We start from the raw sequence: 21,681 nt of genomic DNA on the forward strand, positions 1-21,681 counted from the left end.
TGATGAATAGACGATTTAAGGCTGGCACTACAGGCTGAAATTACCTTTTTGCAAATACCTATACATTGAGATTTGTTGATATTTTGGCTCACTAATATTAGTATTTAAACACATAAAACAATCAAAATCTTGATGAAAATGTATATTTGCTTTTATTTAGCTTACCATCAAAGTTTCATGAATTTTAACCACTTTAAAATGGTCATACATCCATAATTTCAAAACTCACTATTTATAATTACACTTAAGTTAAAAGCCCTTTTCATAGAGAATGTAACAAATTGGAATATATATATAGTAACTTAGTTTGAAGAGATGGTGATTGGATCTTAAAGGTGTTTGGTGTTTGGTCATCTAAATTCAGTTTACTCGTCTTTAACTGCCCTTTACTGAAAGTCAGACTCTTCCCACATGTCAACTCCTTTTCCTCAGCTTCAGTAGCATCTGCTTTCACCAAATTGTGTATGGTAATACTTAGTTATATTCTCAAGACTTGCCCAGAGGAAATTGTTGATATGTTGTAAAAAATAAATAATAAATCTCTCGATAATACATTTGCCAAAAATGCATTTTATAAACATGGCTTTAGTATTTTACAGCTAGAAATATGAAAAAAAATATGTATCCACAATCTGCTCTGAGTCAGTCCTGTCCTGGAGAGTCTTAACAAAATTAAAACAAAAAATTTAGGGTGAATTAATCCAGTGTCCAGAAAAATGGATTTGCACATATGTGCATATTTAATGAGTTATTGCCTCATTTGCATATTTTACCTCAATATTTCAGAACATTTCAGTAGACCATTTAAAACCTTATTTATTTATTTATATACTTGGCTCATGGCCAGGATAACAATATGCACCTATGTGAAGCTTCTAAACCAGCCTTGATTAAGGGGAAGGTAGGCAATGCTTGGTTTTTAATCAATTTAAACGGGATGGAAACCAATAGTTTTTTTATGTTTCTACACTGAACAAAAATATTAAAAACGTAACATGCAACAATTTATAAGATTTTACAGTTCATATTAGGAAATCAATCAATCAAAATAAATAAATTAAGCCCTAATCTATGAATTTCACGATTTATAGATACATACAGATACAGTATGCATCGGTTGGTCACAGATACCTTTAAAAAAGGTAGGGACGTGAATCAGAAATCCAGTAAGTATCTGGTGTGACCACCATTTTCCTCATGCAGCGCGACACCTCTCCTTCGCATAGAGTTGATTAGGCTGTTGATTGTGGCCTGTGGAATGTTGTCCCTCTCCTCTTCAATGGCTGTGCGAAGTTGTTGGATATTGGCGGGAACTGGAACACGCTGTCGTACAAGTCGATCCAGAGCATCCCAAACATGCTGAATGGGTGACATGTCTGGTGAGTATGAGGCCATGGAAGAACTGGGACATTTTCAGCTTCCAGGAATTGTGTACAGATCCTTGCGACATGGTGCCTTGCATTATCATGCTGAAACATGAGGTGATGGCGGTGGATGAATGGCAGGACAATGGGCCTCAGGATCTTCTCACAGTATCTCTGTGGATTCAAATTGCCATCGATAAAATGCAATTGTGTTTGTTGTCCATAGCTTATGCCGGCTGATACCATAACCCCACCGCCAGCATGGGGCACTCTGTTCTCAACTTTGACATCAGCAACTCGCCCACACGATGCAATACACGCTGTCTGCCATCTGGCCGGTACAGTTTAAACCGGGATTCATCTGTGAAGAGCACACTTCCCCAGCATGCCAGTGGCCATCGAAGGTGAACATTTGCCCACTGAACTCGGTTACGATGCCTAACTGCAGTCGGGTCAAGACCCTGGTGAGGCAGATGAGCTTTTTGAGACGGTTTCTGACAGTTTGTGCAGAAATGTTCATCAGCTTTCCAGGTGGCTGGTCTCAGATGATCCCACAGGTTAAGAAGCTGGATGTGGAGGTCCTGGGCTGCCGTGGTTACACGAGGTCTGTGGCTGTGAGGCCAGATGGACGCACTGCCAAATTCTCTAAAACGGTGTTGGAGGCAGCTTATGGTAGAGAAATAAAAATTATGTTATCTGGCAACAGCTCTGGTGGACATTCCTGCAGTCAGCATGCCAATTGCACACTCCCTCAAAACTTGAGACATCTGTGGCATTGTGTTGTGACACAAAACTGCACATTTTAGAGTGGCATTTTATTGTTCCCAGCACAAGGTATGTCCTGTGTAATGATTATGCTGTTTAATCAGCTTCTTTATATGCCACACCTGTTAGGTGGATGGATTATCTTGGCAAAGGAAAAATGCTCACTAACAGGGATGTAAATAAATCTAGCTACAACATTTGGGAGAAATACGCTTTGTGTGTGTATGGAACATTTCTGGGATTTTTTATTTCAGATCATGAAAAATGGACCAACACTTTACATGTTGCGTTAATATTTTTGTTCAGTATAAATACAAGATTCACCGGCACAAAATGCACGTCTCTCTTCCATGGGCAATGTGCGTCGTGGCTGGAAAGGCTGCGCTTCCTCTCTCAAAATTCATGCCATTTATAACTGCGTTACCATTAAGACCTGCTTTTTGTGAGTCTTACAACTTCCCATTAGCGCTGCATAAAATGGTCACTTTTGCGCTTGTTTTTAAGGACACACCTCAAATATTGCCATCCCTCCCACTTCAGTGCAAGCGAGCTGATGTAAGACAGGTTAATTGCCAAACCTGGCGTTAGGGCTGGAAAATGCCAGTGCACAGGTTTTACATGACAGCTTTTACATGACAGGTTTTACATGACACCCTCAGACCATAGAGCCCGCATTGTGTTTGTATGGTCTCTCAGATGTGCCTGACCTGTTGTTTCTCTGTCTCTGCCTGTAGCAGACTCTGATCTCTGTCGTGCTGCAGACTCCTCACTTCATCTTTCAGGTCCTCCCGGTCTCTCTCGGCTCTGAGGAGCTGCTCCTCTGCCTCCTGTCTGACCTGTCGCAGTGCCCCCTCCTGTTCAAACTCCAGACTGCGACGCAGGGCCTCCTGGAGAACAAACACACTCAGTTGTTCATGTTCATTGTATGGGTTAAACCAGCCCAAATAAAGAACATGAACAACTGAGTAGAATCAAGACCTACAGTGAGACACCTTGGGCAAAGCAAGAACACATTTCTTTACAGTAAAACCATCCAAATAGTACTCTTACTGCGATCACAAACACTTCTCCAAACAGGACTAGACAGACAAACACAATCCAGCCTGAGCCCTCCTCACCTTCTCAGCGGTCAGTCTCTCTGCCTCCTCCTGGTGGTCAGTGATGGCGGTGTGGAGGGCCTGCTGGGACTCCTGCTGGGTGGCAGTCAGGGCCTGGCTCAAAGCCTCTCTCTCCCTCTCACTCTGCGCCAGCACATTCTCCCCATCCGCACGCACACGCCTCAGCTCCGCTATACAGGACAATATCAGACACGATGACCAGTTTCACACCTGTGTTCATACAGACTCAGTCATACAACAGATACACCATCAAACGCAGCAACAGTTTTTAACTAAGGGTTGTAACCCTCTCCACTCACAGCCCCATTCTTATATGGGTTGAATATGGCAGATTTTGTCACTGTAAACGCCTAATTTGGATCACAGTGGATGTAGAGTAACATGCTATACATGACACCAGAGCCCCGGTTCTCCACTTCACAGAGCTGGGTTTTGGCTGACAGCCTTTATAAACTTGAGCACCGTGCACGACTTGAAGAGGCCCATCCCTCTGACTAATCAGCTACTTTTGCACATTTGTTGTTGTCCGAGTGAGGGAAATGCTGTAAATCGAGAGGAGTCGAGGAGTGTTTTGAAAGATGAGACGTTGAGAATTATAATAAATACCGCTTTGATGTCATACAAGCAAACCACACACCCGAGTCCAAACGTTTACTTCACATTTCCGTATTAGAAAACTCATGTAATTTACATTATCAACGTTTATGATCACTATGGCATGTGCTATACCCCAGGTTGTCCTGAACACAATGAGCCTGTTTGTCGTATTGTGTCGAAAATTTGCCACAGAACAAGCACTTGAATGCACTCATGACTCCATTCTATGTGAAATTACAATCTATTTGTCTGAAGTGGCCTTGGAAAGCCTAACACTGTAAGATCATATTTTATAACTTAGCTAGCCATGTTGGCAATAGAATAAGCTTTCAAATCATGCCCACCTGACCCAGATTGGGATTTACAGTATAATGGAACATTTTGGGATGGCGTTTTTTCTTATTTTGCTCCTATTCCAAAATGTCAATGAATATTCTTATTATGTTACTGAATGTATTTTCAGATTTCGTTATTTACAAATGCTGTGAAAAGTCCAGTAAATGTAAAATGCACATAAAATCAACAGTGTAATGTTTGGATTCAGTCTTGTGTCAGGTGAACTGTTGTGTTCTTTCCCCATAATCTCCAAAGTGTTTTCTTTCAATTGCTACCCTGGTCATGCATAGGCTTTTTATAGTTCTGTTAGAACCATTTCAATTTGGCCATATCCATATATCCCAATTTCCACGAGTGTAAGGGGTTAAACACAGGTTTCTAATTCCTGATCTATGGCTCTCTCCCTCAATGTTCCTTAATCATTTTCTTCCATTCCAACATATCCATCCTCCTCTCTTCCTCTCACAGACTTTCTCTCTCTCCTACCTATTCTCCTCTTCTCACCCATTTATTTAATTTCTCTCTAAATGGTCTTTTATTTATCATCCTCCTCTGTCTCTCTCCATCTCTCACCGGTGGTGGTCTCCCTGAGTAGCCGCAGGCTCTGGTTCTCTGCTTCTAGCTGCTCTCTGCGAAACTCTAGCTGAACCAGCTGCTGCTGCACCTCAAACAGGCTGGTCTCCAAGGCCTCCCGCTCTGACCTGCAGGGGCATGGACACTAATATTAGGGACCAATTCGTTAACACACACACACAGAAATACACACACCGTTGGTCAGACACACAGATCTCTCACCTGAATGCGGCCAACTCCTCTGATAGTGTGGCGTTCTCTCTCTCCGATGCAGTCAGCTGGACCACTAGCCCCGCCCTCTCCCTGACCAGCTCCGCCCGGCCCCGCCCTACTTCCTCCAGAGCCACGCCCTGTCTCTGTTCCTCACCGCGGGCCATGCCCAACTCCGCCCCCAGAGAGCTCACCTCGCCACACAGCTGTCAGCAGAGATACACAGGTACATGCAGTAAAACTGTACACATTTACAGACATATTCACTGGAACAATGAGGTTTCAGAACCCAGTGATTTTCATGCACTGTTAATTACTGATTAGTCCAGAGTGACAGAAGCTCTTTCTTGCCACATTCCCATTCAGTGGAGAGGACACTCATCATTTACCTGAGTGACCTTGTCCTGCAGCTTCACTCTATCGGCCCTGAGACTCTGAAGCTCCGCCTCCATCCCCACCCTGCTCAGCTCAGACTCCTGCAAGGACTGGTGGAGGGCGAGGCGGGCGGAGTCCAACTCTAGCCTGTCTTGCTCCAATCGGACGAGCTCATCTCTGATGGTCATCTTCTCCTGCTCCGCTTCATGTTTCTGGGCCTGCAGGTAGGCCTTCTCCTCTTCAAGCTGAAGAGAGAGAAACATGGACACATATGAGAGACAGGACGGGTGTGCAAGACTTACATTTAAAACTACAAGCGATCTTGATAGGCAATACGCATACCATGATATCATGGCTTACAGAAAACATATTAGCAAGGGCAATGCTTTGATGAAGATGACATGGTTACTCTTGCATCAGTTCTATATGATATCCACCACAAGTGTCAGTCAAATGTTGATCAAGGTGTTGGTCCCACCTGGCTGATGATGGAGTTGAGGTCACACTTGTCCTGGGCCAGGCCCTCATTCATGCTGCCCATCTTGGCCAGAGAGTCTCGGAGGGAAGCCTCCTCAGAGTGAAGCTTGTTGACCAGCAGAGAGAGCTCTGCATTACTGCTCTCAGCCTGGGGGACCGGGGACAAAACATACAATGATATGTAACACAGAGGATAGGTAACCTTTCAACATAGAACAGAGAGTAAGTTAAAGGGACCAAAAATATGACAAGCAAACACAAGAGGAGCCAGATAGTTTTAGTGACATCCGTATCCGTATTTGTGTGTGTGTGTGTGTCATACACGGGACAAAGCCTCAGTGAGCTGGGTCTTCTCTCCTTCCAGCAGCTGCCTCTCCACCTCTGCCTGGTGGTGAGTCTCTCTCACTGTAGACAGCTCCCCTCTCTGGACAGATGCCCGGCTTTCACTCTGCTCCCACTGCTTCTGACTGTGGGGACAGGTACCAGGGACAGAGGACAAGGATAGGAATACAGTTATATACTGTATACTTGCAATTTCCTCCTAATTCTCATAATTTACTTCCTCATCTCCTCCTTTCTCATACTTTCATCATTTACTTATTTTTCCCCCCATCACTCTCTCCCTTCCACCTTTATTTTCACACATTCTCACTCACACTCTGTCGGTCTCTGCCTTGGCCCGGTCTCTCTCCTGCAGCGCGTCCACCTTCTCCTCTCTCTCGTGATCCCTCTCTCTCTGGGCCGACGTCACGGCCTGCTGCAGCTTCTCACAGTCCATCTGCAGAATCTGGGCCTTGATCAGAGCTGCCTGGGCTGCCTTCTCCACAGCCACCTTCTCACTGACAGGATAGAGACAAAGACACAGAACATAACAGGACAATGGATACATTAGAAATATCTACTGAAATGTAACCATTAATATACATAGAGTAAGAGTTCTTTAACTAGGGCACTGAGGGTAGACACTTCCTGGTCCTAAAGGGTTTTCCATCACCCAAGTTGTGTTAGAAGTCTGCCTGAGTCCTCCTGGTTTTACCTAGCCAGTGTGTCCCTGTCTTGTTTCAGACGGTCTCTCTCTCTCTGTGTGGTGTCCTTCTCTCTCTGAACTCCATCCCTCTCTTCATGCAGGGTCTGACTGCGCTGTTCCGCCTCCCGCTTGGCTGATTCCGCCTCTGCTAGCTGCCTGCGCAGCAATTGTACTGATGACTGGGCAGAGGACAGACGCCCTCGGACCTCCTGTGGACCAGAGAGACAGAGGCAGATGAGAGTGGGACACTGAACACTGAAAGTGATACAGAGGAACGAAGAATCTCAAGATAACTTTTATAGAAAAAAAGTTTGTATAGGAACGTTTGACAATGTAACATTGGAATAAAGCAACCTCAATTTCCAACCCCAGATAATAAATATAGTAAACCCATATAGATAGTAGTAGATGTGTTAATGTGTCCAGCTGCAGCAGAGGGACAGTGTGGAGGGGGTACCTGCAGCTGGAGATGTCTGCTGTTGACAGCAGACCGCAGAGCTGACAGGCTGGCCTCTGGGACGGTGGCCAACGAGGAATAACGCCTGGGAGAGGTGGATCCCCATGGTGATGATGAGCGGTGAGGGGAGGAGCCACAGAGAAGAGCCAATAGAGGAGCCCCAGTGTTCTCCTGGTCTGCTTCTGATGACGAGTCCCCATCGGATAGGACAGTCTGGGAAGAGGATTCAATAAAGGGTTTTGGTCAAAGTTTCCTTTTGTTTGTGTGCGTGTGTGTGTGTGATGGCTGTACCTGGGCAATGTCTCTCAGTGTGTCCAGTAGTGTTTCAGTATGAGCCCTCATCACCTGCATGTCTGTCTCATCGTTGCCACTCTGCTCCTGCAGGAGGATAGAACCATAGTGAGAAGGGAGAGGTATGAAGGCTAAGGAGGGCTAATGGCTACAGGAAGTATCTCTGCTGGGTTCACACAGGCCAGTCTCTCACCTCCAGTCTCCTGGTCAGTGAGGCCACATCTCTGTCTTTCTCCTCACTCTGGCCCTTCAGCCTCTCCACCTCTCGCACTGCATCTGACAGCCTGACCATAAACACACAGATCACTTAGCATACCATGGAATCTATACGATGCACGTTACACTCCTGATTTGTCTACCACCACCAGGCAGATCAGGCTGCCACTTACTAAACACAAAGACACAGACAGAGACAGACAGTGTCTGAATCCCATAGGGCTCTGCTCAAAACTATTGTACTATGTAGGGTGCCATTTGGAACGTAGACAGTGACTGAGCAGTGTTCAGTTCTCTCTCTGACCAGGGGCCTCATTTATAAAACTGTGCGGAGGATTCAAGTCAAAAGATGGAGTACGGACGAAACGCAGAAATTGCTTACACACAAAAATATTCTGATTTATAACACAGTGCGCACACATGTCCCATGCCGGTTTCCCTTTATGAATCATAATCAACTCGACATTTGGTGCACGTGAGCGAGCGTCTTGTCCTACCATTTTAACGCCCATAGTTGCCTATAAATAGTCAGCGAAACGCCCCAAATTAATTTTCACGCCCCTAATTAATTTTCATCGGAATTTGCCGACAATGACGGCAAATCCTGACAGAAAGGCTGAAAAAAGAAATTTCACACAGTGTGAAATGGAAGTTCTTGCAGGGGAAGTTGAAGCAAGAAAAAATATACTGTTTGGTGGACACAGAGTGGGCATTACAAATGCTAAAAAGGCAGCATGTGGCGGACGCTGTGAATGCTGCTGGCTCAGAAGGTCGGACCCTCTCAGAAATAAAAAAGAAGTGGTCCGTCAAAAGTGGTGGCCAAAAGGCGCATAGCCGTACACAGACAGAGTGTTTGTGCCACGGGCGGGGGAAAGGGGACACCGGAGCTCAATCCCATTGATGAGCGACTTGCCAGTATTATAGGTGAATCCCTCCTGAGTGGAGAGTAGTGACGGAGGTGGAGGGTGACACGGACATGCAAGACGCACCGGATGACCCAGGTATGTAGTTAGTATTCCCTCGTTTGAAAAGAGTAAACCAAATGCATTCAAGTTGTGTTTAAAAATGTATTTACACAAACAATTGTGACATTTTCTATTGTTTTTAGTCGCTGCGTGTTCTACCGGGGCGGTGGTGCTGCAGCTGAACAGGAGCTGAGTGCGCCCAGCTCCGGCAACTCCACTGCACCTCGTGTGTCACAACCCTCCAGCGGCTGTGTCCTCACAGATGCAGTACTGAAAACGCAAAGAGACACCATCGATGCTATTAACGAGGTTGCCAAGGAGTTGAAGTGGGACAGGCAACGGCCAAATCTTCCAACAGTGCCAAAGCAGCCATTGTGCGTCATTATGCATTGTAATTGCATGCCTTTTTATATCCACCCATTTGATTGTCAAAGCTACCCTATTGCCTAACATCTTCAGGTGTGGTAATTACCCTGATTGTAACTGACAGTGACAGGGCCATTATCACATTGACAGTTTTGCACAACAAACATGTGATAATAATATATGAAACTGTATACTTGTATCTGCCCGACTGAGGCATCAAAAACAGCATCAGTTTAAACGTAATTTGGCCACTGTTCACCTTATTATGAGAATACATTTCATAACATGCAAGTATTGTTTAATAATTACAGATCCAATTAAATATGATTCCCGATTAAACTGTACAACATATTTGAGGGGTTCTTTTGCAAAAACATATATCTCCGTTTGTATTTATTATCCTAAATCATGTTTTTTGTGTGTTTTTTATGTGCACTCCAGGGAACTCTTCATATATAATACATGAGAGGTACTATTTTGATTTATTTTACACAATGGTATCAATTTCAAAGCGTTTCTCGAGTTTCATCCTTCTGCCATCAGAGTCGTAGTTTCTAATTTCTCCAGTTTATCTGCGTACGTATGAGTCATACGTACGTAAGTGTCTGTGGAGGACTGCACATTCTCCCGTCAAGTTTGTTTTTATAAATCCCAAAATTTGCTTCGAAAGTGGCGTAGACCTTCTTTTGTACCTACGCAACGTTTATAAATGAGGCCCCTGGTGTTCAGTTCTCTCCCTGACCTGGTGTTCAGTTCTCTCCCTGACCTGGTGTTCAGTTCTCTCCCTGACCTGGTGTTCAGTTCTCTCCCTGACCTGGTGTTCAGTTCTCTCCCTGACCTGGTGTTCAGTTCTCTCCCTGACCTGGTGTTCAGTTCTCTCCCTGACCTGGTGTTCAGTTCTCTCCCTGACCTGGTGTTCAGTTCTCTCTCTCTGACCTGGCGTTGAGCTCAGCCCTTTCAGCATCAGTCCTGGTCTGCAGGCTCATCATTTCAGCCACCCGTTCTCTGAGCTGCAGCTCCAGCTGCCCCCGCAGCGCCACCTCCCGCTCCAGAGCCAGAGCCGCCCCTCCCTCCCGGCTGCGCAGCGTGGAGGACAGGCCGGAGCAGGACGACTGGACAGAGTGGGAGGCCCGGGCCAGCTCGTTACGCATGTCTGACAGGTCCCTGGCAGGGGAAAAATGAAAGAATTCAAAGACACATTCATGCAACTATATAATGTAGTGCATTTATGCAGTGTGTTGTGAGTTAGTTGTTCGGACCTCTCTGTGGCGCTCTTCAGCTCACAGACCTGTCTACGGAAGCCCACCACCTGTCGCCATACAGATAGCAGACGACTGTGCTCACTGCTGAAATAACTGTGGAAAGACTAAGTGAGAGAAATTGTGAAATGTCAATGTCACGTGACAGAAAATAAGAGAAGTGCTTCTAATATGAAAAATGAAAACAGCCATCCACAAAAACTATAATACAGACTTCCTCCTCCCTCCTCCAATCAGACTCCCTCTGCTCCAGCTCCTCCCTGGATTTGGACCAATCAGCAGTGAGTCTGCGTATGTCCTGGCTGAGTGCTTCATTGGCCAGTCCTGCCTGCTCCAACTGCTCTCTCAGCATGGCATTCACTGCAGACAGACTGCTGCTCCTGTAGAGCATAACACGGCATTGCATCAATTGCATTGAATTCTATATGTCATTAGTTTCATTGCTGATTGGCCCAGGCAGATTCCAATCACTAACCTTTGCTGCTCCTCCTCCAACCGGATGAGAGCATTTTCCAGGTCGCCGCACGGATCCTCCTCGTCTCGATGGTGGCTGTTGCTGGACATATCACAACGACCCTAAAGGGAAATAAGAATGACAGCTATGCATCAGATGTGAATTGTAGATTAACTCAATGTTGTTACTAAATGGCATGGTTAGTTGTTTCAGAATGTCTCCATAGTGGTGTAGAGCAGTACGAACACTCAGTCTGTGCTGCTCCAGCTCCGAGGACTTCTCCACTAGAGTCTGCTCCAGGTCTCCACACCTCTTCTTGTACTGCAGGACCTGGAGGGGAGGACACAGTGAGGTGATCTGCTCTCTGACTGGTGACATAATATAGACTAGGTAATCAGCACCAGGTTCCCATTTGTCAGCATCAAATGTTTTCATTCTTAGTAGGAGAGTCTGTAGAACAGTGATGTCATACAGGAAGACATCTATGAGGTTCATGAACTTACATCCCGTATTACTACCATGAAAAGAAAACACTGCCATCACCTGCTTTATGTTCATGTGTGTGTTCTTCTGTTGACAACTGAGAGGGTTGACAGACAATTACGGGCCTATAAATGAACTAGTAAAACACCCTTTAACCTCCAAATATATGGGAGGTGAATTGAAACAGATGCATCATAGTGTGATACCTTAGCCTGCAGTTTCTGCACCAGCTGAGCCTGCCTTTGCTGGCCCTCCTGGTAGGCTGTGAGTTTACGCTTGTAGGCTGCCTGTTCCTCGTCCAGACGCCGGCGCAGGTCCATGTTCTGCTGAGCCTGGCTGCGAGACTCTGGTGAATCCCTCTCCCCGTCACCTGTCTCCAGGCGGAGTGCCTGCTCTAGCTATGTGGATGAGAACACATGGGGGGATGATGCACAGGGGGAGTCGCGGCCTTACGCTTCAGAGTACTAGAACTCAGACTGATATGTAACCACTGTCTTTCTTCAGGTTTGCCAGGTATGCTATAGAAAATAAATAAAATATGCTGAAATGTTTTACCATAATTCTATGTTATAAATTCAGAATTATTGCATGGTACAAGGTAGTTACATTTGCATCTACCTACCCCTATCTGACCAAAATGGTTTCTCCGAGGGCTCTGTGATTGAGGAGAGTTGTAAACAGCACTGTAATGAATGTTCAGGGCCTCTCCATGGAGAACACCACAGTTCAGTCTAGCAGTAAACACAAACCTGTCTCCATAGGAACCTCTGTAGGTCTCAACAACTGGGTCTACACAGATAAGCCTCTGTATTCTACATTTAACCATAAAGCACTGACGTGGATTCATGTTATAGTAGCCTGGATGTTGGATTTTAGCATTACATTTACATTAGTCTCATTTGTCAGAAGAGTCATTTTAACTGCAGGTTATCTGAATCACCATTTGAAGAACATCTGAAGATCAAAGGTAACATTGGAGATATTTCCGGTTTGTTTTAAAGCTGACAATCTTGCATGTACAACCACATTTAGTTAACGCCATACTACTGAGCCCCCCCACTCTGGCCTGATCCCCCACTCTTCTCCCCTCTGAAGCCTCTGTTTACAATCACCAGGGGTGACGAACGCCATAGCAACATGCCACTTCACCTCATTCCAGTCCCGTAACCAAGGAGACGGACAAAACTCTTCCAAGCAGACAAAGAAAATAGTAAAAGGAGAATTGAAATAGGGGTACATTGATATTCCTTATATGTGTCTGTCAAATGCCCCTACGGAATGCCCCTCTGTGGCCTACTTTGTCTTTAGTGTTTGGGGTATGGCAACTCCTCCTACTAGTCCTCTATTGGAAAGATTTCAGACTACATTGGCGGGTCAAGAATTTAAACCCACCACATATTTCCCTCTAGCAACCAGGTTAGTGTAGTACTACAACCAGCCCAAATGAATAATTAAGAAGAGAACTCTAACTAATCGCCAACAAATGCATTCATTCTCCCTCTCTCAACCTCCATTTACTTATGTACTTCACATCTAATCCTGTTATCTTTTCCTGGATAATCTAATTTGATCTTTTACTTACTGTTGCCTGTCTTATGTCTCTCTCCCTTCACTCATCTCACGATCAATCTCTTTTTCCTGCCTTCTCTTCTGTTTCTTACCCTCTCGCTGATGGCGCTGTATTTGATAGCCAGCTCATCTCGGTCCGCCCTGCTATGGGCCAGCAGATCCTCCAGCCTTCCCAGCTCTACCTGCAGCACCCGGTTCTCCTCCTGGACTGACATCACTGAGGACATGGCTCCTGGTGCTGGGGTGGGGAGGGGAAAGAGAGCCGCAGACAACCACTTGTGTTAATGAAGAGCACAGCGCTTCATTCAATATTCAGGACACTACTTTGAAAACATCTGTGATTTTTTTGAATAATCAGGTGGTTGGACACTTAATTCAAAATCGTATTTGTCACATGCGCCGAATACAACAAGTGTAGACCTTACCATGAAATGCTTACTTACGAGCCCTTTCCCAACAATGCAGAGTTAAAAATTCAGAGAAATGTGTAAAAAATGTCTTGGAAATAGTAACACAAAATAACAATAACGAGACCATATACAAGGAGGACCGGTACCGAGTCAATGTGCAGGGGTACAAAGTAGTTGAGGTAATATGTACATGCAGGTAGGGGTAAAGTGACTAGGCAATCAGTATAGATAATAAACAGAGTAGCAGCAGCATATGTGAAGAGTGTGAAAGTGTGTCTACGTGTGAGTGTGTGTGTGTGTGTTTTGAATTGTGACTGTATAGTATGTGTGTGGGTAGAGTCCAGTGAGTGTGTGGGTAGAGTCCAGTGAGTGTGTGGGTAGAGTCCAGTGAGTGTGTGGGTAGAGTCCAGTGAGTGTGTGGGTAGAGTCCAGTGAGTGTGTGGGTAGAGTCCAGTGAGTGTGTGGGTAGAGTCCAGTGAGTGTGTGGGTAGAGTCCAGTGAGTGTGTGGGTAGAGTCCAGTGAGTGTGTGGGTAGAGTCCAGTGAGTGTGTGGGTAGAGTCCAGTGAGTGTGTGGGTAGAGTCCAGTGAGTGTGTGGGTAGAGTCCAGTGAGTGTGTGGGTAGAGTCCAGTGAGTGTGTGGGTAGAGTCCAGTGAGTGTGTGGGTAGAGTCCAGTGAGTGTGTGGGTAGAGTCCAGTGAGTGTGTGGGTAGAGTCCAGTGAGTGTGTGGGTAGAGTCCAGTGAGTGTGTGGGTAGAGTCCAGTGAGTGTGTGGGTAGAGTCCAGTGAGTGTGTGGGTAGAGTCCAGTGAGTGTGTGGGTAGAGTCCAGTGAGTGTGTGGGTAGAGTCCAGTGAGTGTGCATAGAGCCGGTGCAAGAGAGTCAGTGCAAATAAAAACGGGGTCAATGCAAATAGTCAGGGTAGCCATTTGATTAACTGTTCAGCAGTTTCATCGCTATCCCACTCACGGCTCTCGTTGAGGTTCTTGGTGACGATCTCTCGGACTCGTGCAGGTAAACACGTAGGAGGGTCTTCAGGGGAGGCGCCTCGGACTGTCAGCCTCTTCTCTTCAGACAACGCACTCTCCTCCAGCCTCTGGTAGGAAGACAGACACAGAAGCATTTATATTGGAGAAAGGAGAGTTAGGGGGGGAGAAAGCGAGAGAGCATGTACATTGAAGATGGGATAACAGCTGTTGCAACCACCTACTAGTATTGTGTGAGGCTACTTTGATTATCCTGTTGAATGTGGACACTTTTGACAAATGAAATCTCCAATTTCCATTTGATTACCCTTTCTGCAATCCTTATCTTATTTGTGCGTTCATGTCCTCAGAGACAGACTAAAGCTCGGGGCCCTGCAGTGCACAGTGCCATGGGGACAGGTGGTGTCTCAGCAGTCACTCCTGTCTACCACAGAGCTGTGTTCAGAATAGAACACTGACCTCACACTCTGCAGAGTGCACATACACACACACACATTTTCAGCACACAACATCGACAGAGATGCCATACATTCTGCTCTAAGTGTCAAACCATCAGCCTCCCCAGTGAAGACGTATATTGTAATTACAACTAGCCTACATAATTATAACATATTGGGTGGCCTATTGATATTTCTGTAAATCAATTATTTACAGGAGAATAACAATTCACCATAAAAAAAGAACGATAAATCAAAGTGCATTCCTGCAATGGTCATGACATCACCTGTATGACAGATTCCAATTTGGAATCCGTGTTGGAATTCTCTGTGTCGCTCATTGAGAAATATCTCAATAACAGGAATATCTTCAGGCCTGAAAAATGTACTTTTGTCGCTCCAGTCCCGTGCGCTGGGAGCGTTATCAAATAGGATTAACCGTTCGATGTAGATCGCAATTAACGGATGCACGCGAGTGAATGCTTATCTAAATTTACGACACATTAGCAACTATAAAAATAAAAGCATATGTATGCCGTACAGACAGTCCAGAAAGTTGTGATAGTTTGCTGGAATCTCAGAATTTCTTACAAGTCCCACAGGTGACTGCCCTGCTCGGTCCTTCTCTCCAGGACTGTCGGAAAGATTGAGGACAGGGGGATTAGCAGACTTTAAATCCCCCCTCCCTCCCGAGGAGCGCTTCCGTTTGCATTCTTTGCCTGGCCACCCATGCGGTTTAATTAGATTTTTTTTTGCAGTTGAGTGTAGGGCTAACTAAATAAATTATTATTGGATTTTAAAAAATCTGCTGCAAATGTTAGTGGTTTTCAACAAAATGTTGAGGAAATTTGTAGCCCCGCACAAATTTCACAGTGCCTGCAGGATGTGCTTTGTACAGGTTTTTCAAGGCCCAGTGCAGACAAAAACGTGATATATTTCCAAACTATGAGGTTGGAATAATACTGTGAAATTGATTATAATGCCCTTAGTGTAAAAGCTGTTTGAAAAGTTTTGGTGGGATGGAGTTTTGGCCTGCCTGGTGACATCAGTTAATAGACCAATAAGAAAGAGACTTCTCTGCCAATAACAGCTATACTGTACAAAAATATAAATGCAACAATTAAAGATTTTACTGAGTAACAGTTCATATAAGGAAATCAGTCAACTGAAATAAATTCATTAGACCCTAATCTATGGATTTCACATGACTGTGCAGGGGTGAAGCCAATTAAAATGGTCAAAGACACAAAAATAGCTTCACAAAAAAAAAGAATTCTGATTGGCTGGGCCTGGCTCCCCACTGGGCCAATCAGAATTAGTCTTTCCCCACAAAAGGGCTTTATTCCCAGACAGAAATACTCCTCAGAACCTTTCTGGGATTTTTAAAGAATGAGCTATTTTTGTTTTAAATTAAAATGGTCAAAAAGACACAATCACAGTAAGGTACATACTTGTTACACAGAAATTATTTGATATTGAGATAAAAACAGCTGCATTGGACCTTTAAGAAGTCTGTGTGTCCATTCATCAGGCCTATTAGTGACATACAGTAGTTTCTTCTGTCATATAGAATAGAATTAGACAAGGAAGAGTTGTTAGGCTACACAGTATGAATAATGATGAGGGCAGCCACATTAAGGGGCCTCCATGATCCCTACCCCCCTCTGTAAATTGGAAATTTGGTGACAGTGACTACATGTCGTTCACTGTTTATAATGTTACAATATATTAACACACACAACACATGACCAACAAGGAAGAAAAAGCAGAACAAATGTGTTCCCCTTTTCAGTATCTGGGGGCCCAGCTTGATCACTGTGCCTGCCACACCACTTCAATGCTTGAATTACCATGGTAACAGACATGCCTACAAAAGAGAGGGACTCAGAATGTCAATAACAGACCCCCCTATTCACAAAGCTCAGCCTTAACCACACCTCCACAACCTTCAGCATGTTGTCACCTTGAAAGGTGTACATAAAATATTGAGCCATTTTATTCTGCCACATAACTACTGTCTATTTGGAAAACATTAAATATTACACAATATTACAGCTCCATATTCAGTTTTTAGGGTTTGTTTTGGGTTAAGGGCCCTCTTGTGGTGTCCCGGCAGAGCTGCATTGTATAGAGGCAAGGGTAATAGATACTTTTTTGAGCATGCAAGATCAGCATTTGAATCTTTGCGAATAAGTTAACTTGGAAACATAACCCTAGGTTAATCATAAAGCATATCTTAAGATCTACAACAAACGGCCCACAATTTGTCCTGGTCAGGTCATGAGAGTAAAAACTCCAGGCCCCAAGTGATCCTATTACCATGCAATTACCGGTACTGTAATAATAAGCAAGTTAGCCAACTAGGCCTAGCCTATTATAGCTCAGACAGGTTTAACCTGGGTAATGAATCTGGGTGTGGGTCTGTTTTCGGTCCTCTGGTAAAGCATGTATAGGCTACCCGTAGGCTATAAGGATTCATTCATTTGTCAGTTATAGCCGAAATCTCTGCTGTAACCCCTGAAATGTCTACGTAATACTGTACAGTGGTATCTAAACTAGAGCCAGCAAGAGTAGTCTTTGTATTCTACAAATGTAAGCTGTTCTGCTATAAAGGATAAATAAATTGTGGTCAGGCAGAATTACAAACGACTAATACTAACTATTATTATTGTGAATATATAAATTAAGATAGTCTTTTGGGGAATATTACATTGTTATAGGCTACGGTTAGGGTGTATTATCAAAAGCGTCAAGTTACTTGGCTTTCACATCACTGAGCGTTGGGCCAGTAACCAATCGAATCCCCAAGCTGACAAGGTAAAAATCTGTCGTTCTGCCCCTGAGCAAGGCAGTTAACCCACTGTTCCCCAAGCGCTGAAGACATGGATGTCGATTAAGGCAGCCCCCCGCACCTCTCTGATTCAAAGGGGTTGGGTTAAATGCAGAAGACACATTTCAGTTGAAGGCATTCAGTTGTACAACTGACTAGGCTTCCCCCTTTATGGTCCCGCCACAGCGGCGAACAAGGCGCAATAGCGCCTCTTCAACCTCAGGAAGCTGAAGAAATTCTGCTTGACCCCTTCCGAGCCATGGCCTGTTTACCCCACTACCATCTAGAAGTCGGAGACAGTTCAGGTGCATCAAAGATGGGACCGAGAGACTGTTAAACAGCTTCTATTACAGACCATCAGACTGCTAAACAGTCATCACTAGCCACCCACACCCAGTACCCTGCACCTTAGTATGTGCTGCCCTATGTACATAGTCATTGAACACTGGTCACTTTATAATGTTTTATATATAGGTTCAGAAATGTTGTGAAATAGCACAGTTACAAATAGAAATCAAACTGGATGGACATCAGAAATAGAGAAAGGACTAAAAATAAAATATAACTTGTAAAACTGATTGTGTCTGTAAAATGTGCATAATATGTATTAGTTTACTCCAATTGGGGTAAGGGTGGTAGGGTTTGTAGGGAATAATAAAGGTATATTCTAAAAAAAAGTATGTATATATGTATGTGTATGTATACGTATGCATATGTATGACTGTGTATGTATATATATTTACCAAAAAAAGATATGGGGGATTGGAAATGATGCAGACAAGTACACTGATGGAAGCAACAATCTTTCCCCTATATTAAGCTGATCCACCCCAATTAAAAAAAATATATACACTGCTCAAAAAAATAAAGGGAACACTAAAATAACACATCCTAGATCTGAATGAATGAAATATTCTTATGAAATAGTTTTTTCTTTACATAGTTGAATGTGCTGACAACAAAATCACACAAAAATGATCAATGGAAATCAAATGTATCAACCCATGGAGGTCTGGATTTGGAGTCACACTCAAAATTAAAGTGGAAAACCACACTACAGGCTGATCCAACTTTGATGTAATGTCCTTAAAACAAGTCAAAATGAGGCTCAGTAGTGTGTGTGGCCTCCACGTGCCTGTATGACCTCCATACAACGCCTGGGCATGCTCCTGATGAGGTGGCGGATGGTCTCCTGAGGGATCTCCTCCCAGACCTGGACTAAAGCATCCGCCAACTCCTGGACAGTCTGTGGTGCAACGTGGCGTTGGTGGATGGAGCGAGACATGATGTCCCAGATGTGCTCAATTGGATTCAGGTTTCGGGAACGGGCGGGCCAGTCCATAGCATCAATGCCTCTCTCTTGCAGCAACTGCTGACACACTCCAGCCACATGAGGTCTAGCATTGTCTTGCATTAGGAGGAACCCAGGGCCAACCGCACCAGCATATGGTCTCACAAGGGGTCTGGGGATCTCATCTCGGTACCTAATGGCAGTCAGGCTGCCTCTGGCGAGCACATGGAGGGCTGTGCGGCCCCCCAAAGAAATGTCACCCCACACCATGACTGACCCACCGCCAAACCGGTCATGCTGGAGGATGTTGCAGGCAGCAGAACGTTCTCCACGGCGTCTCCAGACTCTGTCACGTCTGTCACATGTGTTCAGTGTGAACCCGCTTTCATCTTTGAAGAGCACAGGGCGCCAGTGGCGAATTTGCCAATCTTGGTGTTCTCTGGCAAATGCCAAACATCCTGCACGGTGTTGGGCTGTAAGCACAACCCCCACCTGTGGACGTCGGGCCCTCATACCACCCTCATGTAGTCTGTTTCTGACCGTTTGAGCAGACACATGCACATTTGTGGCCTGCTGGAGGTCATTTTGCAGGGCTCTGGCAGTGCTCCTCCTTGCACAAAGGCGGAGGTAGCGGTCCTGCTGCTGGGTTGTTGCCCTCCTACGGCCTCCTCCACGTCTCCTGATGTACTGGCCTGTCTCCTGGTAGCGCCTCCATGCTCTGGACACTACGCTGACAGACACAGCAAACCTTCTTGCCACAGCTCGCATTGATGTGCCATCCTGGATGAGCTGCACTACCTGAGCCACTTGTGTGGGTTGTAGACTCCGTCTCATGCTACCACTAGAGTGAAAGCACCGCCAGTATTCAAAAGTGACCAAAACATCAGCCAGGAACAGAGAAGTGGTCTGTGGTCACCACCTGCAGAACCACTCCTTTATTGGGGGTGTCTTGCTAATTGCCAATAATTTCCACCTGTTGTCTATTCCATTTACACAACAGCATGTGAAATGTATTGTCAATCAGTGTTGCTTCCTAAGTGGACAGTTTAATTTCACAGAAGTGTGATTGACTTGGAGTTACATTGTGTTGTTTAAGTGTTCCCTTTATTTTTTTGAGCAGTGTATATATACCCTGTTTTACCCACTTTATATGTATATATTGTAGTGATGGCTCATCCTATAACTACTGCTGTACACACCTTTTCTATTAATATACTGTCTATATACATAACATTATATCCCTGAACAAAAATATAAAACGCAACATGTAAAGTGTTGGTCACAGATTCAAGAAATTTTCCATACGCACTAAAAGGAAATTTTGTGCACAAATTTGTTTACATCCCTGTTAGTGAGAATTTCTATTTTGCCAAGATGATCCATCTACCTGACGTGTGGCATATAAAGAAGCTGATTAAACAGGTGCACCTTGTGCTGGGGACAATAAAAGGCCACTCTAAAATATGCCGTTGTGTCACAGAGGGATGATATGTTAGCTAGCTGGCTATCCAACACTGGAACTCTTCCAAGTCAAGGTAAACTTTTGGTTTTATTAATTTATTGCCACTGGGGCCTACCGGTGTAATTGCCAAACTGCTTGCTGCTGAGTGTACTGCATGATTTTTGCGTTAGTTCTTGTAGCTATGTTGACTATGACGTTAATATTTCTTAATGGGATTGACTGTATTGGTAGATATTACTGCACTGTTGGAGCTAGAAAACACAAGCATTTCGCAGCAACTGCAAATCTGTGTACGCGACCAATAAACTTTTGATTTGATGAAACCCAGACTTCCGTGACCAACCACAACAATGGCCCACTACTGACGCGCCCAATCAACGTTTCAAAAACTTGGAAACAATTTTGCAAAGCGAGAAGTTAGGTCAGCCAGAGTAACGCCAGCCTACTGACGTTACAATCATCGCATTCGCAAAACCCGCATATTACTTGTTAATCGGCAACATGGTTGCAAATACATGTATTTCCAAAGCAGAGCATAACGCACAACTTTAGTGACAAATGTGATGTCCCTGCGTGCACCACGGGTACGTAAACACATCGTGCATTAAAATCGCATCACCAATACGGTTGCATCTGCCTGCCTTCATGGAGGCCATAAACCGACTTAACGCTTCTCTGAATTACATAATTTGTTGACCATGGTCCCAATTAAACGCGGACATCCAGTGAAAATAGATACAGTATTTCCTTTAGTTTCCCGTAATAAACAGAGTAGCCTATACTCTGCGAAGGACATTCACCACTTCCTTTCCAAAATCACAGCCCATTCAAACGAGTGCCATTACCTTACCTAGAATTTATAAGGGTTGAGTGCATAGTTGTCAACTCCATTCGTATTCGAGAGCAGGATACTTGGACTACCGTTGCGGATTTTAAATGTTTTACTAGACTAGTCAGTCAACTTGCAACAATATGCTGCTGACGCCGATTTTCTTCCAGCTCTCCTCCAAACCCTTTCCGGGGAGGGACTTGATACCGAGATCGGCTCGGCACTGTACTGTACCATAAACATGAACGTCTATTAAGTCCAGTAAATCATGGGCAATGTCTTTTATAGCCAAGCAAATATCAAGAGCGATAGCCCAATGTTTTGTAGCAAAGTACTCAGTTGTATGCGACACATGTAGCCTTCAATCCACCTAGAAGTGCTATTATTAGGCTACCAACTTTATCTAAAAGTAAATGCGTAGAATATGGTAAATTTTATCTAAAATATATATATATATATATTTTAAATACCCACTCTACTCACCCTGGCACCTTCTCCAAAGTTACCACAGTGACAGTTTCAGCCCAAGCAGTCTTA

General features: G+C 44.6%; 1 protein-coding gene across 6 annotated transcripts in view; it reads right to left on the minus strand.

Moving 5' to 3' along the window:
* LOC129849002 (rootletin-like) overlaps positions 1-21,681 on the minus strand; it is a 41,208-nt gene that overhangs the window by 19,247 nt on the left and 280 nt on the right. For 3 of the 6 annotated variants that reach the window (XM_055916098.1, XM_055916097.1, XM_055916091.1), the window contains exons 1-21: positions 15,020-15,373; positions 14,279-14,405; positions 12,995-13,140; positions 11,540-11,731; positions 11,097-11,180; positions 10,872-10,972; positions 10,611-10,776; positions 10,397-10,503; positions 10,074-10,301; positions 7,784-7,874; positions 7,591-7,677; positions 7,300-7,512; positions 6,852-7,051; positions 6,472-6,654; positions 6,138-6,282; positions 5,817-5,963; positions 5,353-5,583; positions 4,976-5,169; positions 4,754-4,881; positions 3,248-3,417; positions 2,837-3,016 (exon numbers count right to left, since the gene is read on the minus strand). In XM_055916098.1, coding sequence (XP_055772073.1) covers positions 2,837-3,016; positions 3,248-3,417; positions 4,754-4,881; positions 4,976-5,169; positions 5,353-5,583; positions 5,817-5,963; positions 6,138-6,282; positions 6,472-6,654; positions 6,852-7,051; positions 7,300-7,512; positions 7,591-7,677; positions 7,784-7,874; positions 10,074-10,301; positions 10,397-10,503; positions 10,611-10,776; positions 10,872-10,972; positions 11,097-11,180; positions 11,540-11,731; positions 12,995-13,140; positions 14,279-14,405; positions 15,020-15,073 — 3,174 coding nt within the window. In that variant the 5' untranslated portion in view covers positions 15,074-15,373. Of the gene's footprint in view, positions 1-2,836; positions 3,017-3,247; positions 3,418-4,753; positions 4,882-4,975; positions 5,170-5,352; positions 5,584-5,816; positions 5,964-6,137; positions 6,283-6,471; positions 6,655-6,851; positions 7,052-7,299; positions 7,513-7,590; positions 7,678-7,783; positions 7,875-10,073; positions 10,302-10,396; positions 10,504-10,610; positions 10,777-10,871; positions 10,973-11,096; positions 11,181-11,539; positions 11,732-12,994; positions 13,141-14,278; positions 14,406-14,519; positions 15,000-15,019; positions 15,374-21,165; positions 21,562-21,681 lie in introns of those variants that run through there. The other 3 variants (XM_055916100.1, XM_055916102.1, XM_055916107.1) reach the window with 3 other exon arrangements.

This window comes from Salvelinus fontinalis, chromosome 3, assembly GCF_029448725.1.
Source record: "Salvelinus fontinalis isolate EN_2023a chromosome 3, ASM2944872v1, whole genome shotgun sequence".
Lineage (NCBI taxonomy): Eukaryota > Metazoa > Chordata > Actinopteri > Salmoniformes > Salmonidae > Salvelinus > Salvelinus fontinalis.